Here is a 15,245-nt window from a genome sequence, read left to right on the forward strand (position 1 = left end):
GATAGAGAGTGTTGGTGTTTAGTAGGAGATTAGAGAGTGTGTTGGTGTTTAGTAGGAGATTAGAGAGAGTGTTGGTGTCTAGTAGGGGATTAGAGAGAGTGTTGGTGTTTAGTAGGATATTAAAGAGAGTGTTGGTGTTTAATAGGAGATTAAAGAGAGTGTTGGTGTTTAGTAGGATATTACAGAGAGAGTGTTGGTGTTTAGTAGGGGATTAGAGAGTGTGTTGGTGTTTAGTAGGGGATTAGAGAGTGTGTTGGTGTTTAGTAGCAGATTAAAGAGAGTGTTGGTGTTTAGTAGGATATTACAGAGAGAGTGTTGGTGTTTAGTAGGGGATTAGAGAGTGTGTTGGTGTCTAGTAGGAGATTAGAGAGAGTGTGTTGGTGTCTAGTAGGAGATTAGAGAGAGTGTGTTGGTGTTTAGTAGGAGATGAGAGAGTGTGTTGGTGTTTAGTAGGAGATGAGAGAGTGTGTTGGTGTTTAGTAGGAGATTAAAGAGAGTGTTGGTGTTTAGTAGGAGATTAAAGAGAGTGTTGGTATTTAGTAGGAGATTAAAGAGAGTGTTGGTGTTTAGTGGGAGATTACAGAGAGTGTGTTGGTGTCTAGTAGGGGATTAGAGAGTGTGTTGGTGTCTAGTAGGGGATTAGAGAGAGTGTTGGTGTTTAGTAGGAGGTTAAAGAGTGTTGGTGTTTAGTAGGAGATTACAGAGAGAGTGTTGGTGTTTAGTAGGGGATTAGAGAGTGTGTTGGTGTCTAGTAGGGGATTAGAGAGAGTGTTGGTGTTTAGTAGGAGATTAGAGAGAGTGTTGGTGTCTAGTAGGGGATTAGAGAGAATGTTGGTGTTTAGTAGGAGATTAGAGAGAGTGTTGGTGTTTAGTAGGAGATTAGAGAGAGTGTTGGTGTTTAGTAGGAGATTAGAGAGAGTGTTGGTGTTTAGTAGGAGATTAGAGAGAGTGTTGGTGTCTAGTAGGAGATTAGAGAGAGTGTTGGTGTCTAGTAGGAGATTAGAGAGTGTGTTGGTGTCTAGTAGGAGATTAGAGAGTGTGTTGGTGTCTAGTAGGAGATTAGAGAGAGTGTTGGTGTCTAGTAGGGGATTAGAGAGTGTTGGTGTCTAGTAGGAGATTAGAGAGAGTGTTGGTGTTTAGTAGGAGATTGGAGAGAGTGTTGGTGTCTAGTAGGGGATTAGAGAGTGTTGGTGTCTAGTAGGAGATTAGAGAGAGTGTTGGTGTCTAGTAGGAGATTAGAGAGAGTGTTGGTGTCTAGTAGGAGATTAGAGAGAGTGTTGGTGTTTAGTAGGAGATTAGAGAGTGTGTTGGTGTCTAGTAGGGGATTAGAGAGTGTGTTGGTGTTTAGTAGGAGATTAGAGAGAGTGTTGGTGTTTAGTAGGAGATTAGAGAGAGTGTTGGTGTCTAGTAGGGGATTAGAGAGTGTTGGTGTCTAGTAGGGGATTAGAGAGAGTGTTGGTGTCTAGTAGGAGATTAGAGAGAGTGTTGGTGTCTAGTAGGAGATTAGAGAGAGTGTTGGTGTTTAGTAGGAGATTAGAGAGTGTGTTGGTGTCTAGTAGGGGATTAGAGAGTGTGTTGGTGTCTAGTAGGAGATTAGAGAGTGTGTTGGTGTCTAGTAGGAGATTAGAGAGTGTGTTGGTGTCTAGTAGGGGATTAGAGAGTGTTGGTGTCTAGTAGGATTAGAGAGAGTGTTTAGTCCTGCACTGTACACTGATAGCAGGGGTGTAGTTCCACAGTCCACACACAGCAGGGGTACAAAGAACCTTCTCTCTGTCTCTGTGATAGCTGGTCTTTATTTGATCATTCTGTTGTTCTGGTTACTGTTGGTATGTTTGCTCCTTTTTCTTGCTCCAGTATTTCAGTCTTTTTCTAATTTCTGTTCTTCCTGCTCTCCTTCACTCTCTGTCCCTCTAGGCATCTCACTCTTCCTCTCCCTCTTCCTCGTCCTCCTCCTCGCTTTCTCTTCTCCCTCCTTCCGCTGGGATACCAGAGGAGGCGGAGTCTGCTCTTGGCCTCAGCCTATCTGTGTCTAACGCCTTCCTTAGTGGCCACGCCTCTCTGACCACACCCACGGTGAGTGATGACCAGTCGGGGTGCTCCCGCGGCATCTTCCAGTGCCAGCCTGAGGCCGGGCTTGGTTCTGGGGGTGTGTGGTTCTGGAGGAGTGTGTTTCTGGAAGTGTTTGGTTTTAGAGGTGTGTGTAGTTCTGGGGGTGTGTGTAGTTCTGGAGGGGTGTGTGGTTCTGGGGGTGTGTGGTTCTGGAGGTCTGTGGTTCTGTTGTGCGCTCGTCTGGTGTTGTGGCCTCTGGTGTGTTGCTGCGTTCACTTCATGGTACTTTTCCACTTCTCTTTTCATTTCACCCCTCTGAAGTTTCAATTCCACAAAAGTCCAATTTGCTGAAATGTAAACATGCACGTACACACACACACACACACACACACACACACACACACACATTCATCTTCTCAGAATTCTATTTTTTGCTTGATGAACTGATGTGCGGTGGTCATTCTTTAAATGTTGCGTTTGCGTTGGTTGAATCGGTTTGACTGGGAGAAAGTTAAGCTTTCCTCTGTCCTGTTCAATGGTACTCCTGGAACCATTGATAAAGGAAGTGGGCTGATCACGGCACTGCTGGAGTAGGAGCAACGGGTGGTATCAAGGGGCGGGGCACATGGCTTTGGCCATGCCCCCACTGGTGTAGTTTTCAATGAAAGAACTGTGTGTGTGTGTGTGTGTGTGTGTGTGTAAGAGAAAAGGAGAGCTGCATATGCAGGAACAGTGCTTGAGTACTTGAACATATGTTGTCTTTCTATAGGAAGGAAGATCGCCAGGTTAGAGGGAGAGGGAGGGAGGGAGGGAGAGAGAGAGAGAGAGAGAGAGAGAGAGAGAGAGAGAACCATATGGATGGAGCTTGCCTCTCTCTTTCTCTTTCTCTCTGTTCGATCCTTCCCTTGGGTCTCCGTGGAATGTTCACATTCCGGAATTCCTCAGACGGAATGAAACAGGGGGATGCTTCCTGCTCTCCTAAAGTGTGTGTGTGTGTGCGTGTGCGCGCGCGTGCGAGTGTGTGCGTGTGTGCGCGCGCGTGCGCGTGTGTGTGTGTGCGCGCGAGTGTGTGTGTGAGTGTGTGTGAGTGTGAGTGAGTGAGTGAGTGAGTGAGTGAGTGAGTGAGTGAGTGAGTGAGTGTGTGTGTGTGTGTGTGTGTGTGTGTGTGTGTGGGCCAGGCTGGAATGTTCTCCTTGCCGCGCTGGACGAGTCACTGCAGGTTGGTGTGTCCCTATCCACTGACTGTAAAATCTCTCCAATCTAACACACACACGTGTGCACACACACACACACACACACACACACGCACACACACACTTTGCTAGGTCTGCCCTACAGCTGGCATTCGGTTTGAAGTTCCTTTGTGACATCTCTGCTGTTTGTGGCCAGGGGTTTCCAAAGCATTCACGAAAAATGTCATTGTTAGGGTTTAAATCGGGGACTCCGACCTTAGGGGGCTGGGTGATACGGCAGAGCTATAATATTGTAATATTTGAAGACAATATCGCGATACACGATATGCATCACAGTAGCTCTTCTGAAGTAGTTGTCTGCGGTAACACAATATCTGCTCTTGACTTCCTGTCGCGTGCTCAGCCAGATTTCCCCAGCGGGCCGAGAGACCCGACGACCGGCACCACGTGTCAGAGGGTGTCCGGTCGGCGAGGTCAGCGGTGCACTCGTGATGTGAGGGGCAAAGCGGGCCGGCTGCAGACAGGGAGTCATGGCAACCAGCTGGACTTAATTCTAGAACCTTTTTCTCATTCTAATCCATTCCTGCCGATTCCTTTGTGCCCTTTCCAACCACTCATGGAGCTCCGAGCTGGCAGGGCTGATCAGTGCCAGTGCAGCTGTGGAGCTCGGGAGCGTGTCAGACAGCTGGATGGCTGGTGCATTAAGTTCTCCCTTTGAGCCCATCCAGTGTGACGATACGTTCACGTTTGCAGTAAACACACACACACACACATTAGGCTATTCCGCGCCACCTGCTGGCCGGATGTGTAGTGACGCTCTGACAATACAGCTCCATCAGAGAGCAACTGGGGTCCTGTACGCGTTATTGTCATCTGGGAGTTGTAATCATACGTGGATTGTGTGTGTGTGTGTGTGTGTGTGTGTGTGTGTGTGTGTGTCCCTTTTCTCTCCCTGTAGAGTGAGAGTGCTAACGATGAAACTGGAGAGGGGGAATATGTGAACCTGTACTCTGCTTCACAGGCCAACGGGGACACCACCCACCACTCTGTGAGTGTGTGTGTGTGTGGGTGTGGGTGGGTAGGTAGGTGTGTCTGTCTGTCTGTCTGCCTGCAGGTGTGGGTGTGTCTGTCTGCCTGCAGGTGTGGGTGTGTCTGTCTGCCTGATTGGGTGTGTGTGTACACAGTCTGCATGCAAGGGTGGAGTGTGTATGTCTATATGTGAATTATGTGCATGTTAAGCCATATTTATTGATACATTTGCGGTGCGTGGGGGGGGGGGGGGGTGTAACCAGGATTTTGGTGTGTGTGTGTGTGTATGTGTGTGTGTGTGTGTGTGTGTGTGTGTGTGTGTGTGTGTGTGTGTGTGTGTGAGTATATTCATCTTCCAGTCCTTCTGTTTCTTTAGGACACGCCCACACACTGTGACGATGTGCTTGTGGATCCTGCCCCACACATCCCCACGTCCAATAGCAAGGAAGCATTGCCCAAAGAAAGGTATGGATACAGCTTTGATCAGAAAGGCCTTCGGGAACTGTGTGTATGTGCATTTCAGGGTGATGTTAACAGACTTGAGTTATATATATTTTTGTGTGTGTGTGTTTGTTTCAGGGTGAAGTTAACAGACATGCAAGAGGACATCGATGAGCTCTCCCTTGTGGATCACAAAGAGATCATGAATCGCATCACTCTCAAAGCAGAGGTTCGGGTCTTTAGAAGTGTGTTATGACTTAAAGCAGAGGTTCAGGTCTTTAGAAGTGTGTTACGACACACACAAAAGATGTAGACTCCCGTTAATGGACTGTGGTGCTTTATAGCATGACGTAAGACGTCATATAAAGAAGGCCTCATAAACAGCGCATATGTGTCTCATATGTGTCTCATGTCTCTCTCAGCACAGTGTCGCCCTCTGGTGCCCTCCAGTGGCCACTATTTGTTGATGCACCTCAGTAGAGTCTGAATCTGCATTCAGTGTGTGCTGTGACTGCAGTTGTGTGTGTGGCATTTACAGTTTTGCTGCTGAAGCAGATGTCAGTCAAGCAGACACACACACATACACACACACACACACACACACACACACACTCTGGTGCATTATGGTTGGGGGCTGGCTCATTGGACCAGACTTCACTGTTCTGCAGTAATGTCTGTCTCTCTCTCTCTCTCTGATAGGGGGATGATGGACCAGATGTCAGAGCAGGCTCCAGTGATATTCTCTTAGTCCACGCTACTGAAACGGATCGCAAAGGTGATCAACACCACAGATTAACAATCATCTGACGGCTATTTGTCTGCCGCCACACCACTGTACTCGTACGGCTGTTCGCGTCTGGCTGAGATGGAGAGAGTTTACTCGTTTTGTGTGTGCGGGTGTGTTTAGAAAGGCTTGGTTTTGTATTTTTGTGGACATTTTGTTTAGTTTGTTTTTAAACTGTGTGTGTGTTTCAGATCTGGTATTATACTGTGAGGCTTTTCTGACCACATACAGAACCTTCATGACCCCTGAAGACCTTATCAAAAAACTACACTACAGATATCCTTTACTTTGTCGGAGTGGGTGTGTGTGTGTGTGTTTGGGTTGTGGCAGTATACCCAGTTCATGGTTATGAGGATTCACGGTTGTCATACCATGATAGGTTGTTTATTACTGTTACTGAAAGCAGGTGAAGCTGAGATGTGTTTCCAGTGTGTGGATGCAGTGAGATACAGTAAATATCTGATATCATAGCAAATATCTGAGCACTTGTGCAGTCCACACTATTGCTACAACAGCGACGAGGGTATATGAACATTATTGCGTTTTTATGGTGGTTGTCATTATTGTGTTTATTGCATTTTGGTTTTCAGACAAAATTGGATTTATTTCCGTAACAAGCAGTAGTTGGACGTGATTAATGCGTTCTGATTGGCTCTTGAAAACGCGCTGCGCGATTCCATGGAAGTGGCCCGTTTATCCTGAGAGCGCCGTCCCATTGCACAGATCAAAGTGTGTGTCCCGTTTACAACTTTGGTCTCTAACAGAGGTCCTGTTCGTGTTTAAACACGAGTGATAAAATGTGCCATTGGAATAATTTTCACATCCTGGCGCGCGTGTGTCTGTGTGTGTGTGTGCACGCGTGTGTGCTAGCATGTGTGTTTTTTCTTTAACTCCGGTGCACATACACACACTTCTGCCACAGTCCCGACACGTTTAAGAAGCGTGTCAGTAAGAACACTTTCTTCGTGCTGGTGCGGGTGGTGGACGAGCTCTGGTAAGAGGACTTATATTTTATATAAAATAGTTTCTAATTTAAATATAAAAGAGGACTTTTATATTATATTTATATATATATATATATATATATATATATATATATATATATATGAGATAGAGAGAGAGAGAGAGAGAGCGCACCTTTCTCATAGTCAAGGACACTTTACAGACAGATGTATATTAGCGTATACAAATCGCTCACACACCAATTCAGCAATGCTGATAATTATCACAATACTCTGGGTTTCACCACGCGCGTCTGTGTGCGTGTGGGGGGCAGTCTGGTGGAGCTGACGGAGGACATCCTGCGGAAGCTAATGGACCTGGTTTTCCAGCTGGTATGTAGCGGAGAGCTGAGTCTTGCTCGTGTTCTCCGCAAGAACATTCTGGATAAAGTGGAACAGAAGAGACTCCTGAGACACACACACATCCTCAGACCGCTCGCCGCACGAGGGGTGTCTGCAAGGTACGCAGACACACACTCATGCACACACAAGGTAGAAACACACACACAACAGAACATTGTTTGCCCTTTCATCTGGAGATTGAGTTTGTTCCCTGATGTGGCCGTGCTTTTCGGGGGGAGGCGTGGCTTACTCTCTCACCTGTCAATTTCAGCATCTGGCCAATCACTGATGTCTGGGAGGTCATGCATCAGCTTGTGTGTGTGTGTGAATCCCTCTCTCTTCCCCAGACCAGGCACGCTGCATGATTTCCGCAGTCATGAGATTGCAGATCAGCTCACACTTCTGGACGCTGGGCTCTTTTACAAGATAGAGGTATGTGCACTAGAACACTCAGTGCGTGTGTGTGTTGTGTGTGTGAGCTTTCAAGAGTGGGTGTGTGTGCATTCATGTGGTTGTGTGTGTGCGAGCATGCAGGGGTGTGTGTGTGTTATGTGCGCGTTTATGGTGTTGTGTCTGTGGTTGTGTGTGTGTGTGGTGTGCGCGCGTTCAGGGGTAGGAGTGTGCGCTTTCATGGTGTTGTGTCTGTGGTTGTGTGTGTGTGTGTGTGGTGTGCGCGCGTTCAGGGGTAGGAGTGTGCGCGTTCATGGTGTTGTCTGGTTGTGTGTGTGTGTGTGGTGTGCGCGCGTTCAGGGGTAGGAGTGTGTGCGTTCATGGGGTTGTGTGTGTGTGTGTGTGTGCGAGCATGCAGGGTGTGTGTGTGTGTTGTGTGCGCACGTTCATGGTGTTGTGTCTGGTTGTGTGTGTGTGTGGTGTGCGTGCGTTCAGGGGTAGGAGTGTGCGCGTTCATGTTGTTGTGTCTGTGGTTGTGTGTGTGTGTGTGTGTGTGTGTGTGTGTGTGTGGTGTGCGCGCGTTCAGGGATAGGAGTGCGCGCGTTCATGGTGTTGTGTCTGTGGTTGTGTGTGTGTGTGGTGTGCGCGCGTTCAGGGGTAGGAGTGTGCGTTCATGGGGTTGTGTGTGTGTGTGTGTGTGTGTGCGAGCATGCAGGGTGTGTGTGTGTGTTGTGTGCGCACGTTCATGGTGTTGTGTCTGTGGTTGTGTGTGTGTGTTGTGTGCGCACGTTCATGGTGTTGTGTCTGTGGTTGTGTGTGTGGTGTGCGCGCGTTCAGGGGTAGGAGTGTGTGCGTTCATGGGGTTGTGTGTGTGTGTGTGTGTGTGTGTGTGTGTGCGAGCATGCAGGGTGTGGGTGTGTGTGTGTGTTGTGTGCGCACGTTCATGGTGTTGTGTCTGGTTGTGTGTGGTGTGCGTGCGTTCAGGGGTAGGAGTGTGCGCGTTCATGGTGTTGTGTCTGTGGTTGTGTGTGTGTGTGTGTGTGGTGTGCGCGCGTTCAGGGATAGGAGTGTGCGCGTTCATGGTGTTTTGTCTGGTTGTGTGTGTGTGTGTGTGTGTGTAGTTTGTGTGTGTAGAGTTTTTTTTGCTATTCTGAGAACACAGTACTGACATGACCTCTTCTGTGCTCTGCCTCCCCACGTTCAGATTCCAGAGGTGCTTCTGTGGGCGAAAGAACAGAATGAAGAAAAGAGCCCAAATCTGACCCAGTTTACAGAACACTTTAACAACATGAGCTACTGGTAGTGTACCAACATACCACGTATACATATTACACACTACATTTACAAGACTGAGTACAACTTGAGCAATTGAGGGTTAAGGGTCTTGCTCAGGGGCCCAAAAACAGTGGTGGGACTTGAACCAGCAACAATCTGATTACAAGTGAAGTACCTTAACCCCTGAGCTACTACTACATATTACACACTAGATACTACATAATATACACTACACACTGATCTAGCACTGTAATCTCTCTCTCTCTGTGTGTGTGTGTACACGTGTACACACACACACACACCTTACATAATATATAAAGCCTTTGCCTATGTACATCTCACTACACCCTATTACACTACACTTGCACCCTAGGCCCTATACACTACATTTCCTCCCTACACCCAGGAATGTTCAGTACTGTGACGGTTTCCTGCTGTGTCTCCATGTCCACTAGGGTGCGCTCTATAATCATACAGCAGGAGAAAGCTCAGGACAGAGAGAAACTGCTGCTCAAATTCATCAAGATCATGAAGGTAAGAAAATACCCAAACAAAGTTTTAATACTTTATTTTGTTAGGTTTTTTTTTAAGTGTGTCCTTGAAGACCTTAAAGTCATCAAAACCTTGCAAAAGTCATCACATCGGCCCAACTTACTACAGAAGATAGTAAACAACATACTAAAGAAGAATCAGTTGGGCTACGAACATGAACAGTTTAGTTTAGGATTAGCAGAAAACATGAACAGTTTAGTTTAGCATTAGCAGAAAACATGAACAGTTTAGTTTAGCATTAGCGGAAAACATATGACGTTTAGCATTAGCAGGAAACATGAACAGTTTAGTTTAGCATTAGCAGAAAAGATGAACAGTTTAGCTTAGCATTAGCAGAAAACATATGAACAGTTTAGTTTAGCATTAGCAGGGGTGGATGTTGTTCTAGGAGTCATCTGTCAAAGGCTCTGCTTCCTCCCACCAGTGAGAATCAAATGACTCCTTTTACATGTCTTTCTTCACAGCACCTGCGGAAGCTGAACAATTTCAACTCATATTTAGCCATTTTGTCGGCTCTAGACTCTGCACCAATCAGGAGGCTCGAGTGGCAAAAGCAGACCTCTGAGGTCAGCAGAACTGCCCACTTGGAATTAAATGATGTTTCATTGACAGATATGTTTGAGATGTTTGAAATAAGGCGTGGTAAATGAGCGAGCATCTATCTCTCTCTCCGTCTCTCCCTCTATCTTTCTCCCTCTCTCAGGGATTAGAGGAGTACTGCACACTGATCGACAGCTCATCCTCGTTCCGAGCTTACAGAGCCGCACTGGCTGAGGTGGAGCCGCCGTGCATCCCTTACCTGTGAGTGGAGGTGTGAGTGGGAGTGTGTGGGGGGGGTGAGTGAGTGAGTGTGCGCTAATACATTTCAGATTCAGCACCCCAATTTCCACCATTTATCATTTACAACAAACGTGGACGTTTCAGTTGCACGTATAGGTGTGCTGTCATTTTGTCTTTCTCTTTCTCTCAGTGGTCTGATCCTGCAGGACCTGACATTTGTTCACCTGGGGAACCCCGACCTGATTGACAGGAAGGTGAACTTCTCCAAGCGCTGGCAACAGTTCAACATCCTGGACAGTATGAGACGCTTCCAGCAAGTGTGAGTGCCTCTCAGCCGTTAGCTCATTAGCCTTAGCCCACGTGTGAGTGCCTCTCAGCCGTTAGCTCATTAGCCTTAGCCCACGTGTGAGTGCCTCTCAGCCGTTAGCGCGTGAGCCTTAGCCCACGTGTGAGTGCCTCTCAGCCATTAGCGCGTGAGCCTTAGCCCATGTGTGAGTGCCTCTCAGCCATTAGCACATTAGCCTTAGCCCATGTGTGAGTGCCACTTGGCTATTAGGGCATTAGCCTCTCAGCCATTAGGATGTCAGCCTTAGCCTAAGTGTGAGTTACTATGAACCCAGTCCAACACACCTGCAGGGCAATGTTTATGAACCCAGTTCTCAGGACCAGTTGCTTATGTAGGGCAGTGTTTGTTATTTAGTGAATAATGATTTTAGGTAATAACTCATGCAATTAATTCTTGAAGCGATCGTCTGCTTCTGTTCCTCTGGGTTCTCTGCTAGACACTACGAGCTGAGACGGAACGATGACATTGTCTCCTTCTTCAACGACTTCAGCGACCACCTGGCAGAGGAGGCGCTGTGGGAGCTCTCCCTGAAGATTAAACCCCGAAACATCACACGGCGCAGGACAGAGCGCGAGGAGAAGAGCTAAACAGGACCTCCTCCCAGACCAGCTGCAGGAACATGGCAGTTCAGCCATGACTTCAGGGCGAGGAGCCATCTGAGGGGAAAGGAGACTTCGTAGGGGCAGAGTTTTGGACAAGTGTGTGGGCAGGATAATAAAAACAGACACCCGCACACAGTGGCAGACTTAACCTGTATATCTGTACATGTGTATGGCAGAGTCAAAATGGGACTGTGTGTGTGTGTGTGTGAGAGAGAGACTTGAGATCTGGGAGAGCTTGTTGGATCTGAGTCACTGAGACTGCATCAGTGATGAGAACACACTCAGAGTCTGGGAAGTGGGCGAACACTCCCTGACCCACTGAGGACAACCCACGTGGGCGTCGCAGTCCAGGTTCATGGCCCCTGCTCCACTCCTTAAAAGACAAAGTACTGTGTGGAATAGACTCTGAACACAAGTGAGGCCAAGCCCTTAAACTGGATTCAGGTGTGTGTGTGAGAGAGAGAAAGTGTGAGAGGACACCCACAGTGTGTGTGTATGTGTATATGTATGCTCGTGCTCATGTTGCGCGGTATCTCCTCCACGACTGTTTACCCCATCTCAGTGGCTTCAGTGTTCCAGAACAGACTGTGATGTCATAGAGGGTGGGGTGACTCAGTGTTGCCAGGCAACACATTTTGAGTGACAGCTTGGGTGTTTTTTTTTTTGTTTGTTTTTTCCCCTGAGGTTGTGTATGATATATGGTGTATGATATTAAGTGTATGAAGTTGTACAGGTCTGGTGCGTCTCTCTGCATATACAGTCAGCAATTACTAGGAGAAAAGGTTTTTTTTTCTATTTCAAACCAAACAATTTATGCACTAAAAAAGCAAAAACACTAGGACTGATGCTGTGATCTCCATAAGTGTGTGTGAGAGAGCGTGTGTGTGCGCGCGCAATCAAGAATGTTTGTGAATTACCTTGTTGAGAGAAACCGAAATGGCTCGTGCGTGTGTGTATGTGGAATTTTCCTGTTCACTGACCCCTGGGACCTTTGCTGTTATCCTCATCACAGTAAGCTTTCATCCACCAATAAAAAATGACCTTTCTAGTATATGCATGTGCAAGTGCACAGTTGCTCCCTGCAGGGGATACCAGTCTGCAGTGAGATTTAACGGATGGTTCTGTCAGAAATACAGCTGCTGCCTGCAGGACTCAAGGTGAAAGGCCAAGGAACGAGAGCTATGCAGACAAACTCATTCTCTCTGTCTGATCACGGCATTCTCTCTGTCTGCAGTAATTAATCAATATGAGCAGTGTGAATTGTAATGAATTTCTGCTGTAAAAAACAAAAAACGTTTAGTAAGTGTGTGGTAATGTTCAGTATCGTTAAAGGCTTGACAGGAGAATGTGGAGGAACTTTTTACCAGTTTTCAAACTGGAAAAGCAATGAACAAGAACCACTTTACAGGTGAAACATGAGACAAATACATATTTAACAGTAGAAAACAATCTAGATCAAATTATTTAGATTAAGACATCAATAATCTTAAATATTTAATATAGCAAATTCAGTTACGTTAATGTTATCACAGAAACATGCTTTAAGGCAAATGTTTACATAGTTGGTGGTATAGGTTGGTAAGAAAAAAGTCAATTTACTCTGAAAGTTAAGTTCATGTTGTAGTTGGTTAGGACTCCATGCAACAGCATTCATCAGGCAGGACCCGCTGCCGAGGATAGCTGCTGTGCTGTGAGCGTCTTACTGTCCAGGACTGGCCTGCCTTCTACTACAAGCTCCGCCCCCGTCACGCCCACTGGACTCAAAAAGATGACCTACAAATTAGTTCCCACTGCATGCCGCCAGACAGCAGATCAGCCTTTAGGGCCCTCATTACAGATCTCTCGGGGTGCAGTAGGGTCAAGCTCAGGTCACTGTTGCTTGTATGTGCTGATCAGAGAACAGTTTATGCAGTATGTTCCTCTGATTGAAGCTCAGACTGGACCAAAAAGTACTGGCCCTAGTTAAGCACATACCATTCAATCAATGTAGAAACAAGACCCCTGGACATCACTTAAACGGACAACAACATAAATCACATCCTGTTTGCATTTATTAACGTTGGCTTCAGTTCCGATTCATGTTTTGATTTGGTATGACAAACAGACTAAAGGTCCATCTTGATAAAATAACTTGGTTTTCAGGTGTGTGCGTGCGTGTGTGTGTGTGAGCGCGTGCGTCTCGGGAAGCACACGAAACGTTTTAACCCCACCCACGCTAGTGTGGCCGTGTGCTCGGTTCCAGCAGGGGGCGCTTTGTGGTAGTGACCATTCCTCCAGCAGCCATCTCCCCCTGCTCGGCCACGCCTCTGTTTAAGCTCCGCCCAGGGTCGTGTCCATCGACGGCACCCCTCTGCCACTTGCAGATGTCGCCGTTCAGGATGTCCTGGATGTGCTGCACGATCAGGTTGATCGCCACTGGCGCAGGAAGGCGGGAATGCGGAAAAACAACAGGACGGAAAGAGGCACAGAGACGGGGGGGTGAGGACACAGCGAAAATGTGGAAAGGAAGACAGACAATAAATCAGTAGTTTGTTGCATAGTGGATAATGGATTCTGGGGGGGGGGGACTCACCCATGTTGTCTACACCACGTGGAATAATCACGTCTGCGTACTTCTTAGTCTGAGGTCGGGGGGCGTGGTGGCGTGTGTGACGGAAAGAGTGAGTGAAAGTCTGTCAGGTTTTATAAACGGGTAAGATGCCAACATCAAATCAACTTTGATTTTAAGTGTACAACATTCATGCATTTTAAGCTTCTCAAATCAAGTCAAATAGATCTTTATTGTCTAATACATTTGGGTTTGTGTGTGATACAGGTGAGTACACTCGTGCGTCTCAGAGAGTGTGAGGAATGTGTGGGTGTGTCTCACTGGTAGGCAGAATTCCTCAAAGGCAGGTTTAACAAAGGTGGTGTACTGAGTAAGGATCTGCTCCAGGTCGCGACCTCTCTTCATGTCTCTCAGGACTGTGACGCACAAGCATGGAACAGAGACGAACGTATTCCACATGCAGGTTGTAACTTTTACGTCGTAGTTACAGTGTTACAACCTAATGTGTTACCTGGTAGTGACCTAAGTGAACAGACATTGTACCACTGCACTGTGTGTGTGTACACACCTCTGCGTGAAAGGCGTACATCTGAGTCTGTATCCACAAAGAGTTTCATGTGGAACATATCTCTGACCTCCTGCGTGTAAAACACCAGAATCCCTTCAAACAAAACGACATCGGCAGGATATACACGAATCTTCTCCTGCAACCTTCACACACACACACACACACACACACACACACACACACACACACACACACACAAGCGTTATCAGCTGGTGCTTTAATTGCGGTTTGTTTTAGGCTTATTCGTCAGTATGGGTTTAATCACACCTGGAATGAGTGACAAAGTCATACGTGGGCACCTCCACAACTCTCCCCTCCACGATGTCCTTCAGGGTTTGACACATCAGCTCCGTGTCAAACGCGTCTGCGAGGTAAAAACAAAAACCGTTAAAAAACCTTGCGCAACTTTGGACGCCGACCAGTTCCGTGACATGTTCTCGGTTACCTGGGTGGTCGAAGTTGTACTGTCCCTTGAGAGCTTTGGTTTTCTGCTCCGGGGTGAGCACGCGGTAGAAGCAGTCCTGGCTGACGATGGCCACCTTCCTCTGGCGGTGATCCACCTTGTTCTGGCCCAGGAGCTCCATGATCTTGGCGCACACTGTGGACTGGGAGATCAACTGCAATCCAGTCACCCGTTTACGAGACAACGCAGCTCGGACGAGCTTAAGGAAATAACCCGCGTGCCATTTCACGCGCACTTCGTTAAGATGGCGTGCAAAGTCTTTCATTATGTAGCTACGCTGCACGCCAGTGCGTATCGGATCACTTCTGTCAAGTCACCCAAAATTAGTCTATCGGCGTGCCTAGACAGCCAACATAGTTATTGGCGTTTTTAAAAAGATCGCAAATGCGCACAGCCCAAATGCGCCTTCTCATTGCGGCTGGCTCCTTACGTTTAATAAAAGGCCTCACGTTCGCCGAAGGCGCCAGCGAGCCATTTTAGCAAGCTTACTTTACCACTGGCGGTTCCTCCGCTCACGCCGATCAGGAACGGATGGTGTCGCGGCCGCTCCACTTCACCAAACGGCCCGGCCGAGGTCATGGCGCCGCAGTGCTACGGCTGCGCGACGTTAGGCGTCTTCTCGTTAGTCAGTAACCTGCTCTCGGCATGAAGTCCCTTTTAAAGCCGGGGGGGGGGGACGGCGATCGCCTGGCAGACCGCGGACGAGCGACTAGCGACCTGCGTGAGCCGCAGCCATTCTGTGTTGGTGGGGGTTGCGTCACTCCAAATGGACTGCGCAGACTCCATCGCCCCAGCGCGGCCAGCGGCGCGGTGAACATCGCACAGGGCAAACGTGCCAAAAATCGTCTTTAACTCGACAGAGTTCGGGGTTTTTGTTCACTG

At 47.7% G+C, this 15,245-nt stretch overlaps 2 protein-coding genes across 10 annotated transcripts in view; one reads left to right on the forward strand and one right to left on the reverse strand.

The window, feature by feature from the left end:
• The window catches only part of rapgef1b (Rap guanine nucleotide exchange factor (GEF) 1b), a 35,356-nt gene extending 23,519 nt beyond the window's left edge, over positions 1–11,837 (forward strand). For 5 of the 8 annotated variants that reach the window (XM_035521398.1, XM_035521397.1, XM_035521396.1 and 2 more), the window contains 15 exons: positions 1,915–2,073; positions 4,201–4,290; positions 4,648–4,736; positions 4,851–4,941; positions 5,412–5,487; positions 5,688–5,772; positions 6,398–6,490; positions 6,773–6,958; positions 7,187–7,271; positions 8,434–8,528; positions 8,960–9,038; positions 9,521–9,622; positions 9,760–9,857; positions 10,027–10,155; positions 10,619–11,837. In XM_035521398.1, coding sequence (XP_035377291.1) covers positions 1,915–2,073; positions 4,201–4,290; positions 4,648–4,736; positions 4,851–4,941; positions 5,412–5,487; positions 5,688–5,772; positions 6,398–6,490; positions 6,773–6,958; positions 7,187–7,271; positions 8,434–8,528; positions 8,960–9,038; positions 9,521–9,622; positions 9,760–9,857; positions 10,027–10,155; positions 10,619–10,769 — 1,608 coding nt within the window. In that variant the 3' untranslated portion in view covers positions 10,770–11,837. The remainder of the gene's footprint in view (positions 1–1,914; positions 2,074–4,200; positions 4,291–4,647; positions 4,737–4,850; positions 4,942–5,411; positions 5,488–5,687; positions 5,773–6,397; positions 6,491–6,772; positions 6,959–7,186; positions 7,272–8,433; positions 8,529–8,959; positions 9,039–9,520; positions 9,623–9,759; positions 9,858–10,026; positions 10,156–10,618) is intronic. The other 3 variants (XM_035521401.1, XM_035521404.1, XM_035521402.1) reach the window with 1 other exon arrangement.
• Positions 11,838–12,265: 428 nt separating this feature from the next.
• uck1 (uridine-cytidine kinase 1) lies at positions 12,266–15,101 on the reverse strand. Of its 2 annotated transcripts, none has more exons than XM_035521449.1 (7): positions 14,853–15,101; positions 14,346–14,505; positions 14,168–14,264; positions 13,901–14,043; positions 13,654–13,748; positions 13,357–13,456; positions 12,266–13,199 (listed from the first exon to the last, which is right to left on the reverse strand). In XM_035521449.1, exons 1-7 carry the CDS (start codon positions 14,940–14,942, stop codon positions 13,000–13,002), a joined length of 885 nt encoding a protein of 294 aa, XP_035377342.1. In that variant the 5' UTR covers positions 14,943–15,101; the 3' UTR covers positions 12,266–12,999. The 2 variants fall into 2 exon arrangements, with proteins under 2 accessions (XP_035377342.1, XP_026882835.1); XM_027027034.2 differs by having other exon boundaries at positions 13,357–13,405; positions 14,853–15,096.
• Between the last annotated feature and the right edge of the window lie 144 nt (positions 15,102–15,245).

This window comes from Electrophorus electricus, chromosome 22 (genome assembly GCF_013358815.1).
Source record: "Electrophorus electricus isolate fEleEle1 chromosome 22, fEleEle1.pri, whole genome shotgun sequence".
NCBI lineage: Eukaryota > Metazoa > Chordata > Actinopteri > Gymnotiformes > Gymnotidae > Electrophorus > Electrophorus electricus.

Coding starts and splice junctions, on each gene's coding strand:
- uck1 (XM_035521449.1), bottom strand. CDS start 14,942: ATGACCTCGGCCGGGCCGTTTGGTGAAGTGGAGCGGCCGCGACACCAT. Junction 14,506..14,852: donor GAGGAACCGCCAGTGGTAAA/GTAAGCTTGCTA, acceptor TTGATCTCCCAG/TCCACAGTGTGCGCCAAGAT. Junction 14,044..14,167: donor GACTTTGTCACTCATTCCAG/GTGTGATTAAAC, acceptor GTGTGTGTGAAG/GTTGCAGGAGAAGATTCGTG.